Here is a 21,222-nt window from a genome sequence, read left to right as displayed (position 1 = left end):
TGATCAGGGTGAAGAAGAGTTTTTTTGTAATTATATGTTTGGGAGAGTGTAGCGAAGGGCGAGAGCAGCCCTTCGCCCCGCCCGGCCTTGAACCCGGGTCTACGGGGTACCAAACATGCAACTTTGACCGCGACGGCAAAGAGCCAGGCTCGTTGGTATGGCAGTCAGAGCACATACTCAACCGTAGTGACGGCACTCCGTCACACTGCCCTCCCCTTCGGGAAGCGCGCCCATGCGCTTCACGCACCATGGCGTCCCTCACGCATTCTCTTGCCATATTTCTCCCATCCCAGGGTGCCCCACTCACCAGTGCTTCACCCGTCTCTGGGGTCCCTCACACCGTGCTTCACCCATCTCTAGGGTCCTTCACACCAGGGTCAACCTAACCTGGGGGTCCCTCATACAGCTCACACACCGGGCACGCCTCCGATGGCCTCGCAGCCAGCCATCCCACTTCTGACAGAGAGCTTTTGGAACCATTTCTAAAATAAGCAGTGCTTCATTTTCCTTTCCAGGAGTAAATGCAGACATAATGCAGACAGAGTCATCGTTTGCTCAGAACGGAGTATCATGTGATGGTTAGTGGGGGAAAATGGAATTTGTTTAGTGGCCAAAGGAATTACAGGTTTAAGGATTTCCTGTTGTTTCTCAAAGGGGGAGAAGATTTACAGTAGCAGAGGTTGGCAGAGGTTGGCGTTCGGTAGCAGAGGGCCAGTGTTGAAAATGCAGAATTCGTGTGTAACTTTTGTGAAGTTTGAACTCTCTGCACAACTTTTATTATGTGCATTTTGAGCGCTGCGTTTTTGCTGTTCTCTTTCCACGGCTCGCCGTACAAGGCTCGGCTCCCTCCGCTCTGTGTTTTGCCCTGTGCATTTTGGGACCCGTGCAGCACCTCATGCTTAATGGATGCCCACCTTCCATTTCCGTCCAAAGACTTTGCCCCAGAGCCCCACTTCTGTTGCATTATTCACGCCAGGCTTCATCTCAGGCCCACGTTTTCACTTCCCACAACAAAATAGTGGGGAAGGCGAGCGAGGCGCTGACCCCTTGTGAGCACGACTTGGGGAGGACCGGAGTTACGTCGTCGTGCTGTTAACCATTTGCCGTCACCCGCCCGCTTCTCATGTTGAGCGCCGGAATGGGATGCTTTGCTGAGTGTGTGAAGTGGGCTGCAGGTGAACGGGAGTCCGCTCAGGAAAGTGGAATCGGCTGGGCTGGTGTCCCCATGCGTTAGGCTCCTGATTCCAGTTCAGTTGGAGGTGGGGTTTTTTTTGGACATGCTATATCACCACTTACATAACCAGCAAACTAAGCCGCTTGATGCAGTCGTTTTTCTCATGCGTTATTTCAAGGCTGATCCTAATGGGAGGTATTGATTCTGTCACAGTGCGGGTTGAAATAAAATCGGTAAAAGCCGACCACGAGCCGTTTGAGAGACACTCTGCTCCCTGAGCCAGTAGACAGACTCCTACTGGTTCAAAGGAGTCCTCAATGGTCCTGATCGATTATTTATGAAAGGAGACAATGATTAACCTGCAGAGACTCCCTGAAAATGACTGGTTTAAGAGCAAGCCCAGCTCATACACCCAGAAGACTGTTTGCATAGCATTTACAGATCGCCTCTGTTGTGCATATACACAGAGCAGGCATCGAGTGCCCTTGATGTTTGCTCATTCTTAGTAACCTTCTCCCCAGATAAAGAGCTTCATTCCAGCTGAGCCTCTCACGTATTAAACTCCACAGGCAACAGAGCGCTTGCTGTTGGGCTCTCTGAGCTTCCTGTTTTATGTTCTGTGTTTGTTGTTAAGAGGCTTGAGTGAGTGGCTTAATGTATGTGCAGGAAGTGTGAGCAAGAGGTAGAGGATGGGATCGATTTCCATTTATTTTTATCGCAGTAGTCTGACCCGAACCCCTACCCCCCCCTCCCCACCCATACCTTTGTTATAGTGACAAGGAAAAGTCCTCTTTATTCCATGCTCCTCTCAGCCTGTGTTGTGTGTTGAGGGGGGTGTGGCCAGGTTGCCTTGGCGCTGTAACTGCGCTCTGTGTGTGTGACATGGATGTGGGAACTCTGTGTGTATGTCGCAGCTGGCTGCTGTACCGGGAGCCAGGATTTAGGGGGCCCTGCGTGGTTCTAGAGGAGGGGGAGAAGGTCCTGTCCCATGCTGGAGACCTTGGCCACCCAGGAAGCAGCTCCAGTGCCATCAAAATTGGATCCATCAGAAGAGCAGTCAAGGTATTTCTCCATCTGCTTATTCTAGAAACATTCCCTCATTGCAAAACTAAATGCAGCAAACATCCTGTCTGTTGTGCCAGCAGGAAGTTGTACTGATCGATTGATTTTTTTTCTTGACTGATTTGATTTTATTCCAGACTCTTAAACCCAGAAAATGTCCAGCCCATATAGGCATATAAACCACTACTTTACAGATCATACATGTAAGCACAACAAATGTCTCTCTGTTACTAATGCCCCTGCATAATACACACAAAGAACACCTCCTACTGAAACCTTTCTGTTTGTTTGTTTTGGCAGCAGTGTCTTGCTTTACATTGTGTGTAGGTTCGATGTGTCCGTTGGGGCCGTAGTGAGATATTGTCAGGCATGAGCTGCTCGTTGTAAGGCATTCTGAGGAAACGCAGCAGTAGCACAGGCGCAACTGAGATGGATCCCGTCCTGACAATTGGGCCCGATTTTCCGTTCGAGCCTCTTTCCCTCCCCCAAGGGTTGCCGCCATTAGATCGGGGATTCGTGTAGAATCAGTCTCGCAGCAGCCTTTGGAGTTGTTCCAAGCACTGGGGGACTTGTTTCTCTCTGTCAGGATAATGGTCCTCCAGAAATCCAGATCCACCGGAGGGGCGCGCAGGGGGGGACTCTGGAGCACCTCGGCTCGGCGGTCGACGGCCTGGAGGCCCGCGGAGCTGTCCACTTGCCATCTCTCTCCGTCAAGTCTGGATGGTAAGAGGATTGATTTTTTTGGGAGGAGGACTCTGACAGAGAGCAGCAGCATCCGCTGGCAAGCGCATCGCACGCGAGGAGGGAACCGCGAGAAAATAGAACAGGGTTTGTTTTGTTAAGCAGCGCTGGAGCCAGACATGGTGTTGGGAGTCTGAAATGAGTGATGTGGGGAAGGAGTAAAAGCAAAAACAAGTAGAGTGGCCTTGGCCGGTGCATTGACAGCATTTAGCTTGATCTCAAATGCTTCCATCTGTGCACATATCAAAGCCAACTGGACAGCAGTCCATTATTTGATTGCATTTCCACTCGATAACTACCGATGGGCGTGTGTGCTGAGTCACAGTTCTTCCTCATATGAGTGGACACATGCCAGGAATGGCCATTTCCTGCTCAGCTGTTCCTTAGGTTGCCTTTTCATGGCACAAACCCTGTGTGCAGGAATGCTTGTGGGAGTAGTCTGTTGGCTGTCCTAAGTGACTTGCTGCCCACTCCCTGCCTGTTGGTATAAAAGCATTGTAATGTGGTTTCTCGCTGACTCACTCAGTGAAGAAACTCCTTTAGTGTGAAGGCAATAAAGCTCTAAATATAGAGCTGCCATTTGCCAGGCCTGGCCTCTGACTGGTCATTAGCCTTTTATAGAAGTTGTAAAAATTGAGACTTCCAGACTACTGAAGAGATACAGGTCTAGTTTATACACAGGATTACTTGGTACAGCAAGGCTTAAGTAAATAAAATTTCTAAAAGTAGATTTGTATGGCCATAGTTTATATATCAGTTTGCTGTTTTATAACAACTGCTAATATATAATTAAGTCATAAGCGCAGGTCACTGTATTGGTATGTCGACTTGACTCTGAGGCTTCAAGCTGGTGAATGAATTTCTCTAACCTGGAGTTCCAGTGGGCTGCTTCTCAACAGAAATTAGTACCTCTGGGTGGAATTCAGTACCTGTCAGACTTGCTCACAAAACACATCTGTCTTTCATAACTCTTATATCAAAGTCCTCACTTTTTTTCTGCTTCTGTCATAAAATCTTTACTGTGCTGTCTTAGTTCCAGAATTCTGTTTTCATGTTATTCAGTAGTTGTATCTAAGGTAATTAGGCCCTGCTTTTGGTAACGTAACATGAAAATTCAGTAAACATGAATATTTCAGTAAAGAGGAATTAAATTCATGCCTTTTGTCTGGTTCCAAAAAGATTCATCTTTGCAAATCAGTCAAAGGACCAGGGTTTCAATGTAGCTATGGTTTTTGTCAAAACAAGGTCATAGCACAAGCACATCTTTTTAAAAGCATCTGATGCACCTGAAGGATAATTGCTACCACTCAGCCTCATTAATTAGTGATGAGAAAAACTATTGTATCTGTTTTGGGTATTATACATCCCATTCTGAGTGTTGGTGTCACATTTGTAGTGTTTGATGTTTAACAATCACCCACAAGTGAAGATCTGGTGGTTGATGATCTGGGATTTTAAAGAAAAGTAGTGCCCATCTGCAGTTCCCGTGAGGGGTTTCATTGAGAGAGCAGTATCACTGAGAAGGGTTCAGATCTGCCCTTGCCAATATAACCCCCTCACTGTTACGCTTTCTTTTGAATACTGCTCTGGGGAGTTCTTAAAAAATGAGATTCAAGGTAAGCTCTGTGCTCTCTGTGTGCCCGTGTTTTTGTTGTGCTTTGAGAGCTTAATGGACAGTACACTCTTCTCCCCAGCGGGGCTTCTCTTTGTCGAAAGAATTCAATCAGAGTTAAAAACCGTTCAGAGGCACCATCCAGCTCTCTGCCCAGCAACTGGAACACAATGGATGCGTGTTTGTTTTCTATTTATTGAAAAAAACATTTGAATACCATTTACCAGCTTTTCACTGCTAGCTTTCTTTCTCATTTTATGAAATTGATAGTCTTGCTTCTGAAGTCCATTTGGTCTTATTAGCTGAAATTAATGAGTCTGACTGAAATGAATGAAAGGGCATTCATTGAATTATACACATAATTGTAATGAGTGATAATAATTATTTTGTAGTGTTCTTATGACATCTTGGCTGAAAGGGTTCATTTAACGATGGAGTCATTTCCCTTCCTGATCGTTTTTTTGGAATATTTACTTGTAACTTATAAGAAGTTATTGCATTTATTACCTTTAGTCTGTGCTAGACTTATCTTGCTATAAAATTCACCTTCTTTCTGCAAATCAGTTCTTATTTACCATATTTTTTCGATCAGGTTTTCAATGGGGAGGCTAATCAGGTGGGGATGCTGTCTTAAATACACTGCACTGCATGGGATTGTGAGAAACCTCCAGGATGTCGAGTAGTGGTCCAGAATTGTGAAAATGCACTTGTGTAGCTTTGGATGCGGTGGCTTGTCAATTTCGTCTGCTTATGGTGACCTGTTTCCTTCCGCAGCTGGGTGGCCTATGACAGCGCAGGTTTCCGTGGGAACTACACTGTGCTGGAAGCGGATGGCAGCCAGACGCTAGGCCCGGGCGGTGCCCCTGTCGTGTGCGTGAGGTCACTGCGTCCCCTAGTAATGGTGAGCCTTCAGCACGGTGGTGTGGGAGCACGCGGAGGGCAAGCGTCCCTTTAGAGTTTGTGCTGTGTACTGTATACAATACCCGCTCGTACGTTCTGATCTTGGATACAGTCTCTGTGGCAAGCAGTTTTCCCAGCCTTTATATAGCAGTGCATGTAGCTGAATATGAACAATCATAAATTGACTGACATCAACTCGCATACTTTGTGTAATGCTATTATGATAATTATTCCGTGGATGGATTGATCTGCGCTTAAACTTGTACGTCATTCCTTTTCTCTCTCTGTCCAGAGTAATAAGGAATGTCTTTTTACCCCCATAAGCACGGCTCTCTGTGCTGTCGGGGAGAGGGGCAGGACCTTGGGCTGTGGCGGATTTATAGCAGATGATGTGAAATACGCAGGGGCTGGGTATTCGGTGGTGGCTCCTCTCTCGGGGTCAGGCAGTAATTAAAGGCGTGGCATGCTGTCAGAGCTGCTGAAGCGGGTCTCATCTGTGTTTGTTCCCCTCACAGGGTGGGCTGAAAGTACAGAGGCCGTTGGATCCCAGGGTAAGGGCTTGTCGCCTGCACTAGCTAGCACTGCAGTTCTAAAATAGCAGGAATTCCTGGTGGGAGTGCTATCATGGACTGGTTTATTGAGATTCGTGTGTGTGTGTGTGTGTCCACCCCCCCCTCCTCTAGATGGAGGTGTACGAGGAGCCGTCCTTCGGCGGACAGAGCAGCCAGCTGGGGGACAACACGCCGAGCCTCGGGGCTCTGCAGGGCCTGCGGGGGGCCGCGTCGCTGCGAGTGCTGGGTGGAGTGTGAGTCAGCGTCACCGCATCCACGTCCCTCTGTCACGGCAGCTGACAGTGACAGATGTGCGCTGGCTCGCCGCGGATCTGATTAATGAAGATGTTCCTCATTCAGGGCTCAGCCCACAATCTCCTTTCTGTAATGCTGTTAGACTGAGAGCGAGCAGAGCTTCTGCCCGCGTGGGGGATCAGTCTCGCCAGCGCCTTGGCTGCGCGTGTGGGTTAGGCCTTGCGACATACTTGAAGTGGAGGTTTCTAAGGCGTGTCTGTTTGTTCTCAGGTGCAACCGTGCAGAAATCTCACAGTCATGTGATTACTCTGGAATGCTACTCCAGCCCGTGGCACTCTAAACAGTATACAGCAGAAAAAAATCTCACCTCCCTCTGCAAACAAGAGCCAAGTGTAACAGGAAGTGTGTGTGTGTGTGTGTGTGTGTGTGTGTGTGTGTGTTGGAGGGCCATGTGTATGTTGGTTATTGCTCCAGCCTCCACCCTGGATTACTTAATTAACCCAATTATTTACTCATTTCAGAAAATAAGACAAAATTGCCATGTTCTTAAAAAAATGTCCTAATGTATATTTTGGGGAATACATACAGAGAAATAGATGCAGCAAGTTGAATATATACACCTTTTAAGACAGATTGCAACTGGTTGGAACTTAAACCGGCATACGACCCTCCTGTAGTTTGGTTGTGGTGTTTCTGATGTTAAGATCTTAGTTATGATACTTTGTCTGTTTGCCACTACTTCCCTCAGTTGGCCGCTTCTGTTCCTGAAAATCCTGCTCTTATCTGCAGCGCTGTGTTCACAGGGCTGTATCCTACGAGTGCAGGTTGACGTTAAGCCACATGTGAACCATGACCCATTGTTTTTCCACAGCTGGGTGGGCTATTCCAGAGAGGGCTACAAAGGACGGCAGTATTTGCTGGAGGAGGGTGAATACGGGGACTGTTTGCAGCTGGGCGGGTCAGACCGGGTCCTCCTCTCGTTCCGCTACCTCCAGGCAGTGAGTACGCCCGGGCGTCACTGAGGGCGGGGAATAAGGGGTTACAAAGCCAGCCCCAGGCTGCGCTCGCTGGCGCTGGTCGCATGTGACGTGCCTGGCAGCGGGGAAGAGTTAGCGTGTTTACGCTTGTGTTTGCGCGTGCCTGAGAAGGCGCAAAAGCGGGCTGGCTCATCGTCATCCTACTCCGTTGCCTAGTCTGTCGACAGCAGGCAAGCAGGGTCGCGTGAGACGCGCTTAGGCAGATGCTCCACAGCGCAGAGAGACCGGCCGGTTCTGCCGCAGCTTAAAGTAGTCCCGAAAATAAGACGTGGCAGGACGAGTGACTTGCTGCAGGAAGGAGCTTGCGGCTGCATTGTCTGTGTTTACTTCAGGAAGCTCCTGCCCCGGTCTTGTCTCTAATGGGATTAATCTGGTGACGATAATTGCTTTATACTTACCTTGCTACCCTTATTGTTATTCCTTCCTCATTGCTGCCTGTCCCCAGACGGTCTCCTGTAACCGGCTGCTTTGATCAGCTGCTGGCCAGGAGTGGAATGGTGCCAGCAGCCATTTCTCAGACTCCTCTTACTAACTACTAACAATACAATCTCTGATTTAACAAGTCTTGCATTCAAGTTCATGGTCATGGTTCATATAAACATGGTGAAGGTTTTTCTCAGCTAATTTAAACATCCAAAAATAGATGTTCTGGTTGAAGGAAAGGATTTAGAAATGGAGTAAAGGAGAGCGAAGAGAATACTGATTATGTGATATTTATAAAGAAATAAGGTTATAGGCTAATGATTCTCTTTATAAACCGAAGACAGTTTGCTGCCGTCCTTGAACAGTGCATTAATAGAGCTTTGCTAGTAAGCTGAGACCCTGAAAGAGAGGCTCTTTGAAAAGCGGATTCTGTAAAGTGTGTTCACAGCTATGTCTGCCCTGTTTGACCGCTGTCTACAGGACTTCATGGAGCCCTCAGTCTCGCTGCTGGGGGGACCAGATTCACCCGACGCTGCAGAGACGGACATCGTTGACTCTGATGTCCCGGAATTGGGCCGGATCAGACCCACCGGGGGGACCGCCTCCATCCGCGTGAAGAATGGCGTGTGAGTATGGGACACTGACGCGGGTTTCAGGACGTGGGCTGACAGGTCCAAAATGGCCTCACCGGTGCTCTTTTGTTCTCTCCTTATCTACTAACTCCACACACCACAGTTTTGCATGCATCCACTTTTTTTCCACCTATCAAAGTCCTGCCCCTTACTTTGCCGTATGTTAACAGTCCTTATTGTGCCTGGGCTCTCAGCTGAACAAGTCTGCCTAAATCTCTCTTAATTCCATAGTGCCTTTTCATATAACATCTGCAGACTGCATGTTCCTTCGCTGTCAAGTTTGTCCCAGAGCTGATGTGCCTGAACAGCATTCACTGCCACAAACCTGTCATTGTTGGGCTTTGATTTCGCTTTAAAGACAGCGGGCAGGGCTGAGAAGGATCTGTAGCTGTTAGCTGTAAACTAAGCGTTCCTTCCCACGGGCAGCAGACAGTGGAGCGCACAGTGAAAAGGGCGCGTCTTGGCCTCCTCTCTTGCAGGTGGGTGGCGTACAGCGAGCCGTCCTTCTGCGGGCAGCAGCACATCCTGGAAAAGGGCACACACCCCGGTGACCTGGAGTGGAGCGACTGCCGCGGCCCGGCGGCATCCCTCAGGCCGGTCCGTCTGGTGAGTGACACAGGAGCCCGGCTCACCCGCGGCCACCGGCACGCGAGGAAGGGGAGCCAGCGGGCTGATCCAGGTCAGGAAACGGGGCCGCGACTGAGGAAGGCCTGCGCCAGGGCTCGGCACGCGAGGGATTCGGATCAGCGTCAGCCTTTTTTTCATACAGTGATATTAACTTGCTCACAGCCGCCTTTCGAGACAAATATTTATACGGCAGCAGAGTTTCTCAAGGGATTGTTCCTGCAGTTCTTTATTTGCATGACTCACGCCAAGGTATACCAGCTGATTTATTATTAAGGAATTTCTGTTTACCTCAAGGTGACATTCCATTGTTCTGTGTTTTTTATGCAGGATCTGTGGGGCAGTGGAGAGCCTAAATTTTTGGTATGTGTTTTTGCTTGGGGAAAAAAAAAACAATACCAAGCCTGTCTTTGAGAAGGGTATTATTCACAGTTAACCATTTTTTGTTGACAAGAAGCACTTAGGAAATGAACCGAGACAGAATTCATCCTTCACAATACTATACCGCTGAACGATGTTTCAGCTTAATTAACCAGGACGTAATAACAGGTTCACAGTTTATCCCTGTTACAATGTCAGTAGAGTGACAGTGCACTGTTTCTGTGCTGCTGATGTTCAAATGCTAATGAAGCATGCCTAATTGAAAGTAAGCCTAGATGTACTGTGAACTGGAAAGTGAAATTATAAATGAAAAACTGAGGAGAAAAATACAGATAAGCTACAGGAAGATGGCTACCTTCGGTCTACCCTACTCGAGACCCTTGGTCTGTGTAGATCAACAACCCAAAAATGATGTTAAAGCTGCATGGGGCAATGCCGCAGCTGCACTTCCTACAGTGAATGAGAGACAGTCCTTCTCCCGCAGCTCCGGGCCTATAGCCAGCCTCACTACCAGGGCAGCAGTGAGGAGTACGAGACAGAGGTATCAGACTGTGGCTCCATCCTTCCCAAGTCCTTCAAGGTGATCCGGGGAAGGTGAGTCTCCACATCGTGCCACGACAGCTACGAACAGGAATTGCTGACGTGGTGATGGCTCGCCAGTCCATACTGGGCGCCTGCCTGACTTGCCCTCCCTTCTGTATGACTTGCCTGTTTGCTTTCTGCCTGTGACGGTGACTCTGCGCTATGCATTTTGTTCAGCTGGCTCCTATTTGATGAGGAAGGTTGTGCTGGAAACCAGTTTGTCCTGGGGGAGGGACTTTACCCTGACCTCATTTCCTGTGGCTGTGTGACGACATCCATCAGGTCCCTGAAGCCCATTCCATATGTAAGTCAGCCATCTTGCTACATGAGCTGCTTTCTAAATCGATTCTTTCTAAATCGAGTTTACAAACCAGAGAGAAACGAATACCTTTATTTTGCCTTATTCTGCATGACAGCAGTGCGCTGCACACCTTCAGCTCGTTTCAGCTGAAGGCTGATCTAGGCTGATACTGCTCTGAAGTTGATCGCCACGTTGCGTCTCTCCTGCAGAGTTTCTCAGACCCCTCGATCAGCCTGTTTTCACTGCAGTCATTTGAAGGCCTGGAGACTGTTGCCGTGACACCCATGGAAACCATGAACAACTTCTTCACTCAGTCGCTCAGAGTCAACAGTGGGCTGTGAGTCCTCGTTGTCACTCCTCCCGGTTTTATGGCTGACGCATTTATCCAAAGCCGTGCAGCGCGGTAACTCCAAAGTCCAAATACATGTCAGCGGTCAGATTCATTGGACCAAAAAGGCAACGACCACTTTGCCTTTCTCAGCACTCCCTGCTCCGTTTGGGAAGCTTTAAATACAGTAGTGGCTTGGAGAAGAATACTCATGTGTCTGATTGCTTTCCCCTAGGTGGGTTGTGTATGAATATGCACACTTTAAGGGGTGTCAGATGCTTTTGCACCCTGGAGATTTCCCGGCGTGGGGTGATCGCAGCGGCTGGGACACCATCGGCTCTCTGCATCCTCTGAGACAGGTAAGACCAAGACAGGCCATATTAGGGACGGTACATGTTAACACAGTGTAGAACATGGAACACAGTGGAGTTAAAATATTGCCTATAACCGAGTCAGTCGACTGTCTGTGAATAGGTGAGTTTGCCTCTTTAGCTAACAGTTTTGCTGTTTGGGCTGCTTGTTCCCTGGCACATGTTCCTCAGGGATGTGCCAATTTGAATGCTCCACTTTTTAATATCAAGGAGTGTTGCCTTGAGGAGATTATTCTGGAAAGGGAAAGCGGGGAACAGACTGGGCTGCGCTTGTTAAACCTTTCCCCGGAACGTCTTTATGCCGCTGTGCGGCGCAAGCGTAAAGCCAAAGCCGAGACGTCAAAGCGCCGCGGTCGGCTCACGTTATCGTCTTGCACGCTTCGCATTTTGCCGCCCGCGGTAGGAGCAGGCTGAGCTGCAGGAGATTAGCGCCAAGAAGCCAGGCGCTCGATTACCGCGTAGGCCGCCGCTGTTAACCCGAAAGGGCAGGCTGGGGTTTTTTTTTGGTTGTTTTTTTTTTTTTTATTTTTGTTCGGGTTTTTGAATCCACAGACGAAATCATCGCCACCTTATCTGTCTCTCGCAGCCCTCGGCTCCGACCAGGAGCACGAGGCCCCGTTTGTTGTTGCGGCTCAGATCAGGGAGAGTGCGGCTTGCTGGGGACTTTGAGCAGGGGCCTGGATGGCCCCGATAAAACAGGAGTTCCTAGAAAGATATTTATACTTGTCGGAGACAAAATAAATAGCACTCGCAGCGACTCGCGCTGTTGGAGCCTGTTCAGATTTTTTTTTTTTCCCTCAGCAAGACAAATGCTGCCTAAATGAGGTCACAGTGATTTACACTTACTTTGCATTAAAGCAGATTTGAGTAAAGCCATTGTGTAATATTATGGCCTCTTTTTTTTTATTGGTTATATAGAACACATCATGCTTCTATGCTTCATTTTTATCTCTCTAGATATTATACATATATATGCACATATATTTTATGGTGAAAAAATATCTTAACTAGTCACTACTGCATATATGCGTATGTGTGTGTGTGTGTATACATATATATATCTCTCTTCAGAGCACATATATTATGTGTGTGTGAGTGAGATATGCATGGTAAATATATTAACATCAGCATAACATGGTTCTATATGTCTCCCCAGCCTAAGGTGTACATCCAGTTGAAAAGCCGTGCCCAGGGCTCTGTGCTGACAGCGGACATGATAAAGGACAGCTCACCACCTGCCAAGGTGTCCCTTAGTCCTGACCAAGGTCTCGACACCCAACACTGGATCTTCACTGGAGGACTCCTGAAGTGCAAGGTGAGGGTCCTGGTCTCAGAATTGGAGGGGGAGGGTACACATCTATGAGCCAGGTACCAAACTACATTTTGAAAGTTGAAGCAAATGTTGCCCTCTACCTCAAGGTGATGCTTAAAACTGCATTCGATACCAGAGAGATTCTCATGATTGTCTTGTCATTCAGAGTTGTTGTTGAGCTGACAAAAAACAGCAATGTTTGTTTCTTTCTGTAGTGCACAAAACACAAAATTCAGAAGTGTCTTAACAGGTTTATAGCACTGCATGCACCTTGTACCTGAATATGTGTTTTTAACTTTATCTAAAAAAAGTATACGTACAAGATTATGTACAGGTAGAATGTACTTCAGGCTTGACTTACTTTTAAGAATGAAATGTTTAAATACTGTCAGTGTAACAGATCAGGTTTTAGATTGAAATGCTTTTAAGGACTTTTATAGAGGAATAGTATGTGAGCTGTGTGTGCTCCGTCTGTGAAGGCCAGCAAGGCGTGTCTGTCGGTGATTGGAGGGAAGGCGATTCCAGGGGCCCGGGTGGCCCTTTGGCCTGAGCACGGGCGCACGCACCAGAAATGGAGCCTGAATGAGAACGGGACAATCTCGTCTCACCTCAGCCACAAACTCGTGCTGGACGTCAACGGTGAGCCCTACGCCATATTTCTGAAAAAAAGTTCTCACCGACCCTGTTTGATTGAACATGGCTGACTTTGTGTGCAGGTGCAAACTTGTAGCGCTGTTCAGCATCGCTCCAAAATTAAACCAAAAACCAGGTCAGGCTTGCCTACTTTATGTAGTACCATTCAACATAATGCCCAGCTTACTGTGCAAAATGAACTCAAACTGCAATACAAATAGTTGCAAGTTTGAGTTCATCCTCCTTTGAGATATTCCACAGCTCATGTTCATTTCAAATTGAACACAGAATTAAACTATATTTACGTGCCTCTTTCAATTCAGGGAAACAGGGTCAACAGTTTTTTAATGAGAAGCAATTAAAGATCACAGGAGCAACTGGCTCAGTGGCATTGGTAGTAGATCATTCCTGCGTTTTATTTAAGTATGGTGTCAAAATGACACATGAAGTTGCATTGCCCTTCAACAGAATTACAACAGCGCTAGAGCAAATATGCACTAAATTGGGGGTTGTTTGCTGTGTGTGTTTTTAGGTGGGACGGGCTTTGACAAGGACCACTTGGTCATCCGCGAGTTCACAGCCGATCAGATAACGCAGTACTGGGACATTGAGATGTAGAGATCCTGCCCAGGAGCTCCAGGTGGAGCGGCCGGGGCGAGAAGGGCCATCCCGGTGACACTAAGGGCACCCTCAGCAGAAAGCAGGGTGCAGAACTGCTCGTCAGACCCGGGTCTTCAGAGTTCCTGGCAAAAGGCCAACCGGCGCTGCGGAGAGGTAGCGTTTGCTCATGAGCTGGGAAGAAGAAGCTGCTTTGCTGTAAATCGTTCATCTCTCCTCTTAGTTTAATCTCAGGTTCCAGAAACCCTACGGCAGTCACCTGTGGAGTGTGCTGCCAGCACCAAAACAGACAGACAACAAAAACCCCGTATTTATTCTGTCAAGTGAGAGAGGTCACCCAAATCTAATCCTGACCCAGAGAGAGATGTCACAGCCAAAACAAATCTGTGTTAGCACCTCATTGTTGAACGACTCAACGCTGGGACTTAAATGGCAATCTGTTACCTTTAAAAAGAACATCATGGATGCGAACATGGCCACTCACTTTCCAAGTGAGTAAACATTATTTTAAACATTGATTGTTTTGATTGATTGTTCAGAATTGGAATTACAAAAGCAAATTTGCACTAGCAGGACAATGTTCACTTTAAAGGATGAAACTGTGTGACAATGTCTAGAGCGAGCCGTCAGCTGCAAGGGGTGATTTTAACTAAAAATATCACGGCTAAAACTTAATATAGCTCTGTTTCAGTGATATGCAGGAAGTTGCTCCTACTAGCGATTCTAGTCTTTAGAAGAGTGCAGCAGTCCATGATAAATAACCACCCAAGATGGTGTCTCCCCGGCAAATGAAATATACGGTAGATGTGTTTTTCAGGGAATAAGGGTCATTTCACTGGATTGAAAACCAAACACTAATATTCAGGAACGGATGCATTGGAAATATTTTGAAACGATGGGTGCCTGTAGATTTTAAATGGTAATATGTACAGTAAAGAGAAGCTGTCAATATATTATGTAATTAAGAGCACTGTTTTTAAAATAATTAATATTATTAAAGAGTGACATAATGATAATTTCTTTGTCTTGGAAATGTGTGTACTACAGTGTGATGTGGCTCAGGACTCCACTATGACTGCGTGTTGGTAATATCTTCCATGACATCAACATTAAACAGACATAAAATGGGCACACCTGCTTAACACCCATGTGTGTGGGTACAGATACGCATAAGGAATGACTGGGATGAATTAGGTTAAATAATAATATACATATTGGTTATGCTCTTTGCCTCAGTATCCAACATATATGCCTTAGTATCCAAAACCTCACTGGAAGCTTGTGTGTCTGTGTGTGCATCTGCACGTGTGCCAACCATTGGAAGCAGTTCCAGTTGTAGTGCACATTGGCTACATGCTTTTCACCTTTTTGCAGGTGCTGTCTTGTGTTCTCTCCCATATCTCTTATAGTGCCTAGACAATCATGTGCCTGTTCGTTAGTCATACTGTCGATGCCACAGGTATTCCCAGATCATTTCACATTATGTTCAGCGTGACTGAGGTCCAGCGGGCAGAGCTTCCATGGCACGGTGGGTAAGATTCTAACTTGCTGCTGTTCACAGGGGTCGCATAACACACATGGTCCAGCTGGAATGCTTTCACGCCAGGAAGAGCTCAGGGGAATCAAGTGAGGTCTCAGGACTTCATCAGTGCAGAACTGTAATCACGTTTCCATCCGTCACTGAAAGAGTTTAGCAACCAATCCTCCCCAGACCGTCATACTTGGCTATTGGCTGTTCTGTTGGACAGGATTACCGTACTGTTCTGCACCACACTCCCTGATATCTCTGAAGATGAGTGCTGAGTACCACTTACAGAAACAGACATATGAAGTTTTACCACTCATTTACAATTTAAAACAATTTTAAAGCCATACCTTTGGGAACGGGAACCAGCTCAAAATTCTTCAGTATTGTATTAGTTTCCCTGACAGATGGCACAGGGCAGCCCTTCAATCCTATATTTATGAATAGAGACGTGCAAACAGCAACACTCTGGAAATAACACCACGCAGAAGATTGGCCAGACGGTGATAGCTTTTAATAATTTACAAATTGTAAACAAGAGTTGGCTGTGAGCCTTCAGCTAACACACCACCAGCAGTCCCTCACTCCAAAGAGACAGGGCCAGGTTGAGTCTGTCTGAGTCTTGCTCCAGTGGTAGCTTGTCCACAAGGAGGCGCTCTCCACTCTGCAGCTGTCTGATGGCCGGGAGGTGAGAGAGGGGGAAGCGCAGACCTTGACTCTGAGAGAGACAACAAAAGCAACTCAGATCTGTGGCTCATCATCCACCTCTTAATGTAAGAATAAAAGTACCACTTTCCAATGATGTCCATTTTTACCCTGCATCAGATTAGATGTGCATGTAAAAATTTATGATAAGATAAAAATTATATTTTAAAATTCCTGTCTAGGGAGCAAATCATGTGATCTTAACATCGTTAATATTCTTCCTTTGATGTGGAGCTATGCCTACTGTTTTGCCCTCGAGAAGTTGGTTTCTCTTGATAAATCATTCGGTTTCATGCCTGTTCATGTTCAAGAGGATGGAAATGGGAAATGGCCTACCTCTTCCTCCTCCTCCTCCTCATCGCCACTAACTCCCATCATGTGCGTCTCCCTCTTGTTCCTGAGAGAGTGTAGTACGAAAACTGCCAGCTCCATAGCCTCATCCTAAACACACGCACAAACACAAACAGAAACACACATCTGTCAGTGCTCAAGCAGAGAAAAAGCTCCTAGCGCAGCTCTTGGGTAACAATACATCATTTGATCCTGCTGTCAAAGCACACTTACTGTTCTCTCCTCACTGGGTTCCACTGTCACAAGGATGTGGTCTAGAAACCGCATAAATACTGTGTCTTCCAGCGCAGGCATCTTCCCAGCTGTGAGAGACGCACACAGACACACACACACACAAAGAGGAGTCCATCACCACGCTCTTATCACTAGATCGAGACGTGCAACGATCCCACAGAGTGACCACCCTTCTCTAACCTGGCATGATGGCGGAGTCGTCCTGCAGGTACGGGGGCAGTCTATTGGACACGAAGTCCCTCTTCATACCCGTGGACCTCAGCTCCTGCTGCCCCTGCTGCCCCTGCTGCCCCTGTTCCATCCTGTCTGCCAGCTCCCTCAGAAACGAGGACAGCTGCCTGGCAGCGCCTGGATCCGGGCTGGCATCCTATTTCAAGGAAACACATCCAGACAGGACAAACCATTACATTTCTTCTACTCACCTGAAAGCTTTTAGAGACATGACATGAGGTATCTTTAGGAAATAACTGCTGTCAGAAGTGCTTTTAGTAGAAAATAATATAAGGGTAAATCGCTGCCATTCTCACACAGCCATGGCTCGTGAATTCTACGAATGGAAACAGTTTGTTGCTAAAGAGATGGACACCTCTGAGACTGTGTATAATGCGCATAACCAACCAGTTTCTATCCTGGAGTGATCTCTGAATCCAAATGCCAAACATATGCAAGTGATAATATAAAGCCTGTCTGGGCATGCTTCAGTACCTTCTGCACAAACATGACTTGGCACTGAAATGCACAAGCTGTACAGTTAAAGCAGGCTAGGAAAGCTGGTGGGGAAAAAAACAGGAAAGATGGATTCCAGGCATTATGGCAATGTTCCCACATACTGTTGGTTATTTCATCAGCAACAAGCTATCAAAATATATGAAGTACTTGTTTATAAAGTCCTTGTTTTCAGTAGTGACTGTTTTTTAGGTTTTCGACGGAATCTCAATTGTTTGAGAAGCAAATAAGCGAGGGGGGACTTCCGTCCAGGTCGGTTTTCCCCGCGGTTAACTCCGCAGCCAAGCATTGTGTTGCTGCTTTGATTGCTGTGTTATTGCAGAGGGCCAGCGAAAACAGCACACAGGTGGCAGGGGCTGTTGAGGGCCGGCTGACCGTTAGGAGCTTCCTGGGCAGGCCCGCTCGCATGGTGACATCACTCTTCATTGAATCAAACAGGAAGCTGGGAAACACATCCAGCAGGAAGTCCCCCCAGGACCTGGGACACAGTGATAGAGAGGTGAATATAAAGAAAAAAAAAATAACATGGACATGAAGAGCAAGGTTTCCCTGCAGTGAATCATTAATCAGATGCATTACAGTTCAGTTCAGGGGTGCTCTTTTGTGCTTGGGTAGCCACACAACCAGTTAAGAGTGTGTGTTTTTGCATTGCATTCATATGAATGGGTCTGGCAAATGGTTCAATAGTTGTTCTTATTGGAGTAATGTGGAAAAACAGTTTGTGGCCCCTTCAACATAGGTCAACACGTGACAGAGTTACATGCTTGATAAAACTGAGACTTCATTTGCTTAACTACATTTGATTTAGGCCCTAACAGATGTGGTGGGGTTTACTGAATTTCACTTTTTAACAATACTTAATTGCTTAGCAGGTGTCTTATCCAGAGACACTTAATATGTTACATATAGTTGATTTTTACAGCTGGATAATTGCTGTATCACTCAAATTAGCACCCTAAATTATGGATAAAACCTGCTGCCTTAGTGTCCTTGACTTCATGCTGAACCTTCTATAACCCTGGTTTTACTGTGCTAGTGAAAGTGCGGGAGCCTCCTTGTGCGGTTTCAGGGATATGCTATGGATGACTAGCGGGACCCACGTACATCTTCTGGTAGGTGCTGATGGTGAGGTGGGTGGAGTGATCCACCCCCACCGGAGTGTCTGCCTGGTGAATCGTTCCACGCGGAAAATACAGCAAATCACCTGCCTGTGGAGATAAAGAAGCAAACAAACATCAAGTTTCCAGGGGATTTTCAGGTTACGGGACATTATTTACCAATATGTATCCATATCCTACCGCTCAAAAGGATAGAAACAACAGCAATTATGAGATCTGGCAGGAGCAGCTTACCCTGACTTATCCACTGCTAGTGTATACTTGATCTCTGAGCTGAAGCCTTTATGACTGCTGTAGGTGTTGTGATCTTTCCAACTGAGTACACTTGTTGAGATATAACAGATATCTGCACAAACCGGGCCCAGGCCTGAGCTGTACCTTCAGTATGATGTCATAAGTGGGGCTGCCGATGCGCTCCTCTGGCTCCAGGCTGTACTCGCGGGCCAGGGGTACCGTGGGCTCATACAGTCGCCAGTGTTTCTCCCCCTCCAGCTGCAGAATGAACACCTGTAGAAAGCGAGGGACCACCGTCTCAAAGCTGCAAGACAAACTCCTTGAAGAGTGAGATCCCCCACGTCCCCCATCCCACGACGCACCTCAACATCGTCACAATGTGGGGGCAGCCCCTGAGACTCTTGTGGGGTGATGTACACGTTCGAGCCAACCAGGGCGCCGAAGAAACATTCCAGCTGCTCCTGAATCCGCCACAACTCATCCTGGACATGGCAAAGAACACACTGACTAAGGTTTCCCATTAAGGACAATAAAGACAAGGGAGTTCAAGCCATCCAACTGCTCTGTGAGCCTTCATGGCACGTCACTGACAGACTTTATTTTACGCCAAAAAGGGGACAAAAGAGTTCATCAGGGTTTCACTTCTCACCTTAAACCTCTGCGGCTGGTGGAACTGTATAGTAACTCTTTTCTGGTCGAAGTCCCTCTTGAGTTGGCTGTGGTTCACCCTACCCTGTTTGCTTAACACTTTCTTCTTGCCGTTGACACAGCGGCAAAGGATGACATCCCTGTCGTACTCAATCCCCTGGCTGCAAAGCTCCTTCAGGTCAGAGAGCTGGAAGAGGGAACGGTAGTAGGTGGCCAGGCCAGGGTCCGACCTCTGGAGGAGCAGGGGTTTCTTTTCCCAGTACTCCTGGAAGAACTCTGTTACGCCCAGGGGAGCAATCAGGCTCTGGAAAAGGCCGGCCGGGCTGTCAAAACTGAGGGGGGAGGGAACGCCATTGGGGACTGTCTTTCTCTGTTTGGAGGGGACGACTTCCTCCTCCTCACAGGCTACTGTTGCAGCTGATTTTGCTTTCTTAGGCATCAGTGGCTGAAAGACAGTTTAGTTGCTTTACGTGATTGATCGGTAAAACACGTAGCTGCTCCGACACATTTAACCATCAGCATAATAGATACTTCTAAATAAATTAGAACATCAATCAGATCTATACAGTGAATCGGACAAACCCAGAAAGGCAGCTGGCTGCTGCTACCTGTGGATGTCTCCTAACATGCCAAGTTGCCTAAGTCGCATGAAACAAAATACGGCAAAGCATAATAATAAACGCGTAATATAGCAATTTAGCTAGCTATGAGCCAGTTAGGAAAATGCTTAAGTCTAAACAGAAACAGCTTAGAACTTACACCAATGACAGCTAATGATATAACTTAAAGTTAGGTATTACCATTTATACCAGCTACTTTACTAACAAAATAAGGGCGAATTCCAGTTTTCTAACATTAGCTTCAGTTAGCTACATATACCTATTAAATAAAGCAATGTCAGAATTTTATTGGAATTTCTTAACCTCAAATATCAATGTCAAATTACAGAGAGTTATTCGCTGAAGACTGTCAACGCGTGAAAATAGAAACTTACAGTACCTAACTTGCTTCTTCGTAGCACAAAATCAACCCACAAAGCGCATGTGACCGGTACGATGTGCACGCTACTACAATGAATATTGTCCGACCGAAAACAAATCTTGTCATAGAAGGTTCCGCGATGCATTTAAGGTGTAATTCAGCTTGCAACGAGAAACAGGGGTGCTCACTTGCGATGCTTATAAGTTATTTTTGTCCAATCCATTAATTAAACGGACTGCTGTCTTAAAGTCTTAGACGTTTTGCGTTTTTATGCTCCGATGTGCCTGCTATAGAGAAACATTGCTCCCCCTACTAACAGATTTTCTTACTACAACACATCTCAGTTCTGATGGATGGTGGATGGACAAAACTTCAACCTTATGCCAGTTCGTTTGGCGTTTGAATGCTTGTCTTGTTTATACGGCTTAAAGTAGGGTGACCATACGTCCTCTTTTTCCCGGACATGTCCTCTTTTTGGGACGCATGTTTTAGGTCCCGAAGCGAGGACATGTCCGGGAAAAAGAGAACGCGTGGTTACCCTACTTAAAGATATGATCTTTATGTTTTCCTCATCCGTTTTAGACAGCTTCCGGGAATCTATTCATCGATTTTATGCGTTTCGCTATACTATATACATATTTTGTGCTTCAGTTACCCCACCTTGAAAATGTGATGAGAGGTATTTCACTCTGTTTTCCCTTCTTCGTGCAACAATGCAGTACTGTGACGATCTCTCAATAAAACCTTCTCCATTTCGGTTTAAGTTAGTGGTCCAGTTTTAGTGTGACAAGGAGGTGTTATGAATCGCTTCTGAAAGTATTTCCTAAAATGCTCGTTGCCATGCTAAAACTGCACTTAAATTATATAAATCTGCCACTGGCAATGAAAATTTAATGTAAACTGCTGAGAGATCCAATCAATAGAAATAAACAATTCAATACTAAAGTTACAGTTATTGTCAAAATTGAAATACATTATTTTGTATTGAAGAAATATATTTGGGAAATATATTTAGCCAAATAGATAGATATAGCCAAATATATTTAGCCAATATATAGCCAAATAGATTAAATTCAATGTCTAGATTTGTGTGCAAAGCCCTTTTTAAAAGTAAAAGTAAAAATGTTTTCTGTGGTAATGCATGAAATGTCTCCACATCTGAG

General features: G+C 46.5%; 2 protein-coding genes across 3 annotated transcripts in view; one reads left to right on the top strand and one right to left on the bottom strand.

The window, feature by feature from the left end:
- LOC118774100 overlaps positions 1 to 14,507 on the top strand; it is a 28,193-nt gene extending 13,686 nt beyond the window's left edge. Inside the window, exons 6-21 of the mRNA XM_036523236.1 lie at positions 2,089 to 2,236; positions 2,823 to 2,959; positions 5,364 to 5,490; positions 6,005 to 6,040; positions 6,173 to 6,294; positions 7,167 to 7,293; positions 8,236 to 8,381; positions 8,867 to 8,993; positions 9,342 to 9,374; positions 9,877 to 9,986; positions 10,152 to 10,278; positions 10,485 to 10,612; positions 10,839 to 10,962; positions 12,131 to 12,289; positions 12,766 to 12,925; positions 13,452 to 14,507. Coding sequence (XP_036379129.1) covers positions 2,089 to 2,236; positions 2,823 to 2,959; positions 5,364 to 5,490; positions 6,005 to 6,040; positions 6,173 to 6,294; positions 7,167 to 7,293; positions 8,236 to 8,381; positions 8,867 to 8,993; positions 9,342 to 9,374; positions 9,877 to 9,986; positions 10,152 to 10,278; positions 10,485 to 10,612; positions 10,839 to 10,962; positions 12,131 to 12,289; positions 12,766 to 12,925; positions 13,452 to 13,537 — 1,897 coding nt within the window. The 3' untranslated portion in view covers positions 13,538 to 14,507. The remainder of the gene's footprint in view (positions 1 to 2,088; positions 2,237 to 2,822; positions 2,960 to 5,363; positions 5,491 to 6,004; positions 6,041 to 6,172; positions 6,295 to 7,166; positions 7,294 to 8,235; positions 8,382 to 8,866; positions 8,994 to 9,341; positions 9,375 to 9,876; positions 9,987 to 10,151; positions 10,279 to 10,484; positions 10,613 to 10,838; positions 10,963 to 12,130; positions 12,290 to 12,765; positions 12,926 to 13,451) is intronic.
- Positions 14,508 to 15,569: 1,062 nt separating this feature from the next.
- On the bottom strand, positions 15,570 to 20,144 carry riox2 (ribosomal oxygenase 2). Of its 2 annotated transcripts, none has more exons than XM_036525126.1 (10): positions 20,078 to 20,144; positions 19,080 to 19,523; positions 18,793 to 18,912; positions 18,575 to 18,703; positions 18,183 to 18,286; positions 17,454 to 17,556; positions 16,533 to 16,719; positions 16,332 to 16,420; positions 16,104 to 16,208; positions 15,570 to 15,780 (listed from the first exon to the last, which is right to left on the bottom strand). In XM_036525126.1, the coding sequence occupies exons 2-10, from the start codon at positions 19,515 to 19,517 to the stop codon at positions 15,622 to 15,624; spliced, it is 1,434 nt and encodes a 477-aa protein (XP_036381019.1). In that variant the 5' UTR covers positions 19,518 to 19,523; positions 20,078 to 20,144; the 3' UTR covers positions 15,570 to 15,621. The 2 variants fall into 2 exon arrangements, with proteins under 2 accessions (XP_036381019.1, XP_036381020.1); XM_036525127.1 differs by having other exon boundaries at positions 20,073 to 20,134.
- Positions 20,145 to 21,222: the final 1,078 nt, after the last annotated feature.

Source organism: Megalops cyprinoides, chromosome 3 (genome assembly GCF_013368585.1).
Source record: "Megalops cyprinoides isolate fMegCyp1 chromosome 3, fMegCyp1.pri, whole genome shotgun sequence".
NCBI classification, from domain to species: Eukaryota; Metazoa; Chordata; class Actinopteri; order Elopiformes; family Megalopidae; genus Megalops; species Megalops cyprinoides.
The sequence above is the reverse complement of the archived record's forward strand: the minus strand, read 5'-3'. Positions and strand labels throughout refer to the sequence as shown.

Bases quoted from the DNA above. Each gene is read 5' to 3' on its own strand.
- riox2 (XM_036525126.1), bottom strand. From the start codon at position 19,517: ATGCCTAAGAAAGCAAAATCAGCTGCAACAGTAGCCTGTGAGGAGGAG. The intron at 16,421-16,532 runs GTTAGAGAAGGG...CGTCTCTCACAG, and splicing joins CGACTCCGCCATCATGCCAG to CTGGGAAGATGCCTGCGCTG. The intron at 16,209-16,331 runs GTAAGTGTGCTT...GCGTGTGTTTAG, and splicing joins AACCCAGTGAGGAGAGAACA to GATGAGGCTATGGAGCTGGC.